The sequence below is a fragment of the Epinephelus lanceolatus genome, chromosome 5, assembly GCF_041903045.1.
Source record: "Epinephelus lanceolatus isolate andai-2023 chromosome 5, ASM4190304v1, whole genome shotgun sequence".
In the NCBI taxonomy this organism is placed as follows: domain Eukaryota; kingdom Metazoa; phylum Chordata; class Actinopteri; order Perciformes; family Serranidae; genus Epinephelus; species Epinephelus lanceolatus.
This window is the reverse complement of record NC_135738.1, coordinates 11,211,096-11,220,582: the sequence shown is the minus strand read 5'-3', so window position 1 is coordinate 11,220,582 and position 9,487 is coordinate 11,211,096. Positions and strand designations below refer to the sequence as shown.

Sequence of the window (9,487 nt, the reverse complement as noted above, 5' to 3'; positions counted from 1 at the left end):
CTGACGTCATGCAAACATGCATCCATGGCCAAAACCAAACATTGTTTGGTGATCCAATCTTTGATTAAAGCAAGCAGCATATAGCGCTAGGTTGGTTGTTATATAAACAAAATAGCCGAAAACAGTCTGAAACCTCAGCCATTTTTAAATGTCTCAATTTCATGGGGGTCTACTACACCAGATACAGCACAATGCTAATTTTCATGTGTTGTGCCTGGGTGTGAATATGCTGCACATATAGGAATATAAAAATGTCAATTTCATGTAACATTAATAAATACATACAGCAATATAAAAAAAATTCTATTTCCACATAACATTAGTAAATATATACAACTGCAGGACAGACCAGTGCATAAATGACAAAAGAGGCATTATCAGACCTTAATGACAACACGGCTGTCTGTCTTCGCACATTTTGTAACAATAGTTGTTTTTTTTTTCATCTTATTTCTTTCTCCATGAACTGTTAGAATAAACTGTTTTTGGGGTGCAGGGGCTAAACTATGCAGTATCTTATAAAGTAAACAAACATTCGCCATAAACAAAATTTTTTTGAAGCCCAATAAGGTGTATTTTTAAATAACACTGCAATAGTGGTAAGAGTTTGTTTTTATGTCAAATGCTTTTAAGTCCACACTAACATAAAAGCAATTGAATTTTTTTTCTTAACATTTTTGTATTTCCTTTGGGCATTAATAATAAAAAATATTTTTTATTTATTTTTTTATTTATTAAACAAACCCTATAGATTTTTAGATATAGGCCTCTACCAAACGGTTGGTGAAGTCTGTTCATGGTAATTGTAAAACAGAAAAAAAAAATTGCCAAAATACCATTACAGTTCTTTGAAAACATCTCACAAATAGTGAATTATCCGACTGACAGTTTTTTTTAATCAAATATATAACATAACATTAAATTGACGCCTTTTTATTTAATAAAAAATGTAAATTTATTACCTTAACATCACTACCTAAGGACTATTCAATATTTTGGTTGAGCATGGCTTTAGACGGTTAAAAAAACGAAAACAAAACATACTTGCATACATATTCCAAATGTTTCCTTTAACAACAATGAATGATCAGAAGTGTTTTTGTGTCCATAACAAAAATCGCAGTTAGCATCTTAAGTCCAACATCACACACAAAGATACAGACACATTTATAAAACCTCTGCCCACTGATAAAGACCCACGGTTAAAAACAAAACTGTGAATTCATAAGCATTGAAGTTGACTCACCAGTTAGCCTCTCCAGAACGTCAACAGCCGGCTAACGTTCAGTCCACAAGTAACCGTTAACTCCATCTCCAGGGTCCTTTCCGCGCTAACCAACGTTATCAGGCACTCCCGTGTTGGGGTAACCCGGGTAATTCACACATAACTTTCGTAATTACTCGGGTGGAAATGTCTTTAACCTCTTTTGTTTGCACCAAAACAGTTAGCGCCAATTCTTCACCAGTTCAAACTCTCACGAAGCTAACGTATTCCGTCCTTTTCTCGGGTGAGTGTAGTACAGCCGTTGGTAGCTTCCGATACCACTTTTACTAGCTAACGTTACGAAAATTGTCGCTAAGCACAGTTAGTCGCATAATTTCCTGTAAGCAGAGGTGAACCAACGGCGAAAGTTAATTTCTCTCAGGTGTGCCCACAGCCTACAAAATCCTCCCAGGTGATATGTGATTAATTAGTTAAAAAAAAACACTAGTGGGGAAAAATTATAGCGGGATAACCAATCACAGGGCGGCCGAATACATTTTTCACCTAGCAACTGGCTAGAGCAGGATTCTAATTGGGTGCTCCAGGGATTACGTTATTCTGTAGGCCGACACGGACGTTAGTGTCGACAAATTAACGCTGGCAGTAAATTATATGACTGTACATGCTAAGCAACTATTTTCGTAACGTTAGCTAGTAAAGTGGTATTGACGAGGGAACCAGGGCGACACTAGGACCCTAGGTGTAACCTACAAAAATGCCTCCCAGTTGAAACGTGATTGGTTAGTTTTAATAAGTAAGATCTTAATTGGGTGCTCCAGGGATGACGTTTTTCTGTAGGCCGAAACGGAAGTTAGCATCAGGTTTGCTCGAGATGAGCCAGGCCAGAGCCCTTGAATAGGCATTATCATATCTGGGACACAACCTTCCTTTGACCCTTTCAGGCACTCTCAGTCAGCTATGGGCAACTTGCTGCTTAATGTCTGTCAAGGCCCTTTAGATGTGAAGGTTGATGTCCCAGTGTGAAACACTGAATGAAAAGAATGAGTTTTTTCAAATGTTTATTGAATGTTCAATAATGATTTAGTTTTGTTTACATTTCTGTGTTTAAACATGAGAACACATTTTATAAATGACTTGTTCTTTTTACAACAGTCGATAACATATAGTACAATGTAATTTAGGTAAATACAATGACATTTATATTAAATTATTCCATGAATGTTCCCACAAATGTGTGGAAAACAGGCAGTGTGTGTGTGTGTGTGTGTGTGTGTGCTTCATAACACTAGGGCTAATAGGGCCCCTCATAATAGCGTGCACTGGGGCCCATTGTAACTACCTTATGCCACTGACTTTAGTCATTATATTTCCCGTTCATTTTAAAGTCGATGCTTTTATTTTGAAAGGAAGTGTCGATCGTTACCCATGATCGCAATTGGATTGTTTATGTTACTACAAAGACATTTTCTACTCATAGTCAGTGCAAGAACGATACTTTGGGGGAAGCTATTTACATCTACTCAACAGACTAACAATTAGAAACGCAACTATTAAATTTCATGTATTTCTGCTAAGAATGTATGGAGCAGAGTGGCGCAGCGGAAGCGTGCTGGGCCCATAACCCAGAGGTCGATGGATCGAAACCATCCTCTGCTAGAAAGATATTTTATTTCAAGAGATCCTTACTTCCACCATTGATTATTCTCGTTATGCTACAGAAAAATGTGTTCCCTTGATGGTAAAAGTCCAAGAAATACCTCAAACTGTGCATCTTGCTGGGAATACGTCACGCATGCACATATACGTTTAAATGTCTTAAAACACTGAACACTCAGCGCTGCAGCACTTTGCACATTCTCTGAAATTAGTTGTTTCTACTGTCTGCAGCTGTTAGCGTCTGCACTTTGTCCGCCCATGTTATGTATTTATGTTGGTTCAAAGTAAGAATAAAGGCCATTAGGAGCACTATGCAAAGGATAAATTTCAGTAAAAGGCCAGCAGATGGCTCTGTTGTTACACGTTTCAACATTTGAACATCTGCAGCTATACCTTACAACTATACCTCTCTCTGTGACTATCAAGCCAGAGAAGCAGATAAGTGTCCATATCTTGCCAGCAGCCCATTGACTTGATTGGGTAAATCTTTAAAAGAGTGCTCCAGCGGGTCGTCAACACCACCCAGAAAATTATCGGCTGTCCTCTGCTTTCCATGTAAGAACTATGTAAGAACTGCCTCAAAAAAAGCCTGGGAAACCACTGGTTGGAACTGCTGCCCAGGACAGTTAAAACAATGACAAACAGGTTAAAAAAAACAGCTTTTATCCAATGAATCCAATTAATGCATTAAAATTTGACTGTGGAAATATACTTGAGTGCAATACAAAGGGATTTGTGCCAAAGGCTAAATGCTCCATGTGTGTTTTGCAGTGTTTTCTAAGTGTAATATTTATTACTGTTTTACTTTTATTTTTTACAATATAGTTTGTTTGCTGATATTGGTACTGAGAAGTTGTACGTGTACAATGACAATAAAGATATTCTATTCTATTTATGAATATGAGTAATGCTTGCTGTTCCCTTTCACAAGGCACTAAACACCTATTTTCCGCAGTCAGTGGCCATCGATAGTAGACTGTGGTTGTAGGTGGAAACTCCAATGTGAGTAACTGAATGAATTTGAAGGGCTTGAAAATATAATACTGAGGCAGTCTTGCCCCGTAAAAAGAAAACCTTGAGCAAAAATAGCTATTTTTTGTCAGATCAGCAATCCAAAAATCAAATGTAGTCTGTTTAATAACATATTTTACAATCACAAGTGGCAAACTGTCACATTTAAGACATCAGAACCAGTGAATGTTTGACAATTTTGCTTCTAAAATGACTAAAACTATCAGACAAGTACATTCTCTGTTGATCAACCAGTTGTTTGAGCTTTAGCTTGTATTCAAGCTGGAGAACATCTGGCCAGAACTTTTAATTTAGGTCTTGTAGACATGAAAATCCATGGAACTGGACTTTTTTGCACCTACTCAGTTCCCTAAGATACTAACTATACTTTTCCCTCGAGGCCTCTGGCAGACAGCACTTCAGATGAACTCCTCCCTAACACCTTCAAGGCTTTTGAACCGCACAACCCTGCCTCCACTGTCCTCTGCTACCTCCGCCCAACTCACCCACCTGACCTCTAAGAAAGCTGAGGTGATGGGTGCTTTGGTGGAAGAGACTTTGCGCTGCTCCCATGCATGTATTTGCTGCCTCTTTTTCTGTCTTCTCTCTCATACAGCTTTCTGTATCTCTATTTCAGTCTCTCTCAGGCCTGACCACATAATGACAGACCTGCTGTATATTAAAGGACCCTGCCCATGCGTCCTCTCCTGGTCACCTCCCTCCTCATGGGCCTTTATAAGCCTCTCGCACTCGGCGAGGGGGGGGCACTACTTTCCAAAGAGGGACCGTGCACAAGCTTCTGGAAGGCTCGCCAGTTTGCAAACCCACCTCCACCTATTCACCCACAGCAGGGGATCGTCTGTCTAAACGCTAACCATGGACAACCATTCGTACAACTTCCCCTCAGACTGCACCCCGCTCACCAACTGCAAGTCTGCCCGTAAGCCGGCTGGATCCACCGTGGTGAACATGGGCAACGCTGGCAAGAATCCTCCCCGGGACTATCTAGTCTGGTCGCTGTGCAACACCTTGTACGTTAACTTCTGCTGCCTGGGATTCATGGCTCTCATCTACTCTATCAAGGTGTGATCTTGTGCTCTTTTTTTGTGCCACTCTGTACTTGTATGTTCCAGTTTCAACAATTTTCATGAGTCATGCAACATTCAAGGAAGTAACTGAGGTGTGAAAAGGAAGGCGACAGCATGTGGCTGCATTGTTTTATGTCTGAGATAAGATGTCCAAACAATGACTGAAGGATTCTCACTACTTAGGTGTTTTACAGCAGAATCCAACAACACAAAGGCTAAGCAGAGGCGTGAGGTTGTTACAACAGGCCTTAGTGCACGCTATTATAACAGGCCCTAAGGCGCGCTGCTTACTTGTTATACGCCCAAACGAGCTATAGTATGATCTTATCGTCACATGATCCAATAGAGACTTGACACTTGATAACACCAATAACATATTACCCAGAAATCATCACTGCATATATGTATATGACAAAAATACCAACGAAACAAGGAATTATTTATTTAATTGATTGTTTATTACAGTTTATTTATAGTTTATGTGGAATAAATAACATATTTTGTTACAGACTGCTACTGACTATTTACAAAAAACCTGAAACCTATGATGGAGATGGGTTTGCCATTTCAAAGGCATATATAGCAATGGCACCCTTTTTAATTCAGTGTGAGTTTTTCTTTGAACAGGCTTGTTTTCTGCCCAACAAGTAATTGGAGGGCCCCCTCACCTCATGGGCGCCAGCGTAACTACCCTGCCTACACCGTCTATATTAAGTCATAGTTCACTGTCATGTGAAGATATCTCTATTTGACACAGTCTTTTCTAAATATGTTTAGAAGCTTCCAGCAGTTATTGTCATTTCAAGCTGGTGTAATTGGTAGGGTATAAACACTGGAGTACACTTAACAAGAAATGAGAACGATTTTGAAATTAGTGTATAATATGCAATTTTACATATGAGTACAATAGTGCCAGTCTGGTGCAACCTCATCTGCAGAGGGAAATTATCTATGATGAGTCAAAGCCTTCTGTGTTGCAAGTTTGGCAGAAATTGACAAAAGGTGGGCTGAGCTGGCAAGAAAAGCTTTAAAACATTGGGCATGTTGTGGCAAATGTCATATTGGGAAATGAAGCACAGGGGAATGCCAGCAGTACGGTATAATTTCTGAGCAAACATGTTACCTAGGCATTACGTCTTTGCCAAAGTAGCATTTGCTAGATTTGCAATGCCAGACTTGTGCAACAGGTTGAGTGATGCCATGAAAACAAGCGCAATGTTTCACCATAAACTCTCTGTTGCAAAAATCTTTTTTTGTAAAATGTAAAAAAGCAATATGCACATTGTAGAGACCTGTTATTGTCCCTGGTCAGAGGGCACGTACACAGCAGAAAGTTGGTGTGCCCTTCACCACAGGAATGGAGCTGTGGAGAAACAGGAACGTAAACCAAAACAAAAGCTTTTCTCACTAAATAATCCTTGAAACGTCCACATGCAAAGCAGGACAGGTCAAACTGTGTGACCACCTGAACAAAAAGGTTTCTGAAATACTCACCACAAAAGGGTGTGTGTGTGTAGCCTTTATTTAAATCTTTTTTTATATCTTTCATGTCTACATGGGGCGCAGCTCTGAATCACAGGCCCAGTATTGGCTGAGCGCTCAAATTAAAGACAGTGACTGGCTGCTCGTCTGGGGAGTTAAAAACGGCGTAATTGGCATCTTCCTAATGGGCAAGTACTCATGGGAAATTAGAGAGTGCTCGGGAAAGACTCGGCCTGGTCCGTTCCAAAATATATACGGATACTCTTAGAAGCAGCTCAAGGATTTCATATCACTCCACCCCTGCTCAACCTTGAGTCTGTGCTCCATGTGGAAAAACTGTTATGAGACAAGCTGTGATGGACTGGTTGTAAACAAAGACATGGCTGAACATTGTAATATGCCTCTGTTTGCCCTCCTCCTCTGACTATTTACAGTACACATGGGTGTAGACACTAACTAAGTATTTTTGCTCTTCATGTAAATTATCTTTAGAAAGATTTCGCTGGGCCGTGCAGTAAAAACAAAGCTTTTGTGTCTTTAACTGTCTCAAATTATGAAACTTAGTGATTCTTAATTTTTGTATTAGTTCACACTGACTTCAGTGGCTGCATGTAATAATGTGTGTGTATGTGTGTGTATTTGTGTCTGTGTAGGCCAGGGACCAGAAGACTCAGGGCAACCTGCAGCTGGCCCAGGAGTGTTCAGACAAGGCCAAGTGGTACAACATCCTGGCTGCTGGCTGGAACCTGCTGATTCCACTGCTGGCCGTTGTCCTGCTGGTCCTCCTGCTGGTCCACCTGGGCACGTCCCAGGGCTCCTTCGACTTCTTCGGAGAGGACGGATTCCAAAACTTCATGAAACTGTTCAGCTGGTAGATGGAGGCGAAGGGAGAGATATTAAAAAACAAAACAATAAACAGATCAGTCTTAAAGTCAACCATTCACACGAGCCGGGAGAGGGTATTTGATTGGATTCAGCAGATGAGGGCTAACATCATAGCTTTTAGCCAGTCTAAGCCAAGTGAGAAAGGACATCTATACGGAAATTAAGACCTGTATTGGTGAGACCGCTCAATCGCCAGAATAAATGTTGGCATTGTAAATTTCTGCAAACCATGGCCACGTTACTTTTGTACATTACCGTATAGTGGATACATTGAAACTAGTTAGGTTTAGGCACAAAAACCACTTGATTATTGTTAAGAAAAGATCATGTTTTTGCTTAAAAAACTTGGTACTAGTGGCACTATCCCAACTGGAAACGCAGCAATGTCTAGGTAAAAAACAAATGCTTTGCGTGGCACTATCCCTGGTGGAAACACTGTGATGGACTGCTACAAAACACCCAAGCCAGGGGACTAAAAAACCACTGGAAAAAGACGGTTTTGCTGTTGGTCTTGAACAGTGGTCTGCTCTTTCTCGCCTAAGTGACACGCTGCCACCATCCCTTTCACCTCTAGATGACAAAGTCAGCTTATATACGTCACTTAACAAACGTTTATATGTGCAAATGTAACATATCGATGGTTTACAGAAACCTACAATGCCAACATTTTCTTCTGGCACCTGGGCTGAGTGAGAAAACATCAGTTTGTGCCTTATAAAAATGGCCTATTTGGGATGCACTGGTACTAACGCTGGTATCAGAAATTAGACCAATAAAAAAACTAAAACAGGTCATTCAACTAGTTTAACTGAGAGTTAAAAACAGTAGATAGCACATAATACTTTTGGACCAGCAACCCTAAAACTAATAATAAATATTGTGAGTGCTGCAGGATATTAGTACTGGTATGTCCCAGATTGCAATAACAGTATCAGAGGGAGTTCAGTGTAAACCTGCCAGTCTCCCAGACACGGTCGGTTAAAATGTGAAGTTGATCAAAGACTGAAAAGCCTGAACAAACAGTCAAAGGTCCAGTGTGTAGGCTTTAAAGGCATCTATTGGCAGGAATGGTTTATAATATTCCTAACTATGTTTCTTTAGTGTATAATCACCTAAACTAAGAATCATTGTGTTTTTGTTACCTTAGAATGAGCCGTTTATATCTACATATGGAATCCTCTTCCATAGAGTCCACCATGTTGTTTCTACAGGAGCCCAGAATGGACAAACCAAACACTGGCTCTAAATAAGGCCGTGTGTGTTTTTGTATTTGTCCTCACCACTAGATGCTACTAAATCCTACACACTGGACCTTTAAGAGAGGCTGAGAGAGTGAGCGAGCAGCTACTCTGCTACTCTGGGTCTTTTTCGTTGTTATTTATTGTATTTATGTTACATGGAAATTTTGATGACAGCTGAAATTATCTCTCGTCAGGGTAGAAAGAGGACAGTGGAGGCAATATCTAAATGTTACGATGAGGAGAGGCCACCTGACAAAAGGACAATCAACATTCACCTCCCATATTTTTCTTCTTCTAGCATTTTTTGTTACAACATACATCTGTTTTTAGTCATTTGTGTATTTAGATGGTACTTTGTTGTGTTAAGTATTCTGACTTTAAATCACCGTATTGCTGACCTCTTATGAGCAAGCTAAATAAACCAGATACTGTTTTCTCAGTATTGCATCGAAATACAAATCAGCCTTTATTTTCTCTTTCACATGATGCTTTTACTGACTTGTACTTCTTACAAATCTACTAACAATCCCCAGGTGCTCTTTAGAGCCCCGCTTCGCTAACAAACACTGGGATGGAGAGATGTTCGTTCAAATGGTGGCTGCGGTTCCGCTGCTGCACCTACACCCATATTTAAAGCGATCATTTTGGGCTTCATGAGTTTGATTCTGGGGCGGGTCTGAGGGAACGGGTTGTTTTCATCCCAGCTGTGAGCCTGCTGCTGTACCAGCTATATACAGAACATCCCGTTTTAGGAAACTGTATAAGTGTGCCCTCGGTTGTAAGGCAGGGCCGCCCAGGCAGACCACTACAGAGGAGTCAGCAGCAATGTGAAGGCAGCTGCAGGACGAGATGGCTCATTTCCACTCAATCTGCTCTCAGTCTGAGGGATTATTGCAGAT

At 40.4% G+C, this 9,487-nt stretch overlaps 1 protein-coding gene across 1 annotated transcript; it reads left to right on the top strand.

Moving 5' to 3' along the window:
* Positions 1-4,645: 4,645 nt before the first annotated feature.
* On the top strand, positions 4,646-7,472 carry LOC117262612 (interferon-induced transmembrane protein 5-like). The gene is made up of 2 exons (XM_033635645.2): positions 4,646-4,975; positions 7,116-7,472. Exons 1-2 carry the CDS (start codon positions 4,769-4,771, stop codon positions 7,335-7,337), a joined length of 429 nt encoding a protein of 142 aa, XP_033491536.1. The 5' UTR covers positions 4,646-4,768; the 3' UTR covers positions 7,338-7,472.
* The last annotated feature ends 2,015 nt before the right edge of the window (positions 7,473-9,487 follow it).

Bases quoted from the DNA above. Each gene is read 5' to 3' on its own strand.
- LOC117262612 (XM_033635645.2), top strand. From the start codon at position 4,769: ATGGACAACCATTCGTACAACTTCCCCTCAGACTGCACCCCGCTCACC. The intron at 4,976-7,115 runs GTGTGATCTTGT...GTGTCTGTGTAG, and splicing joins CTCTCATCTACTCTATCAAG to GCCAGGGACCAGAAGACTCA.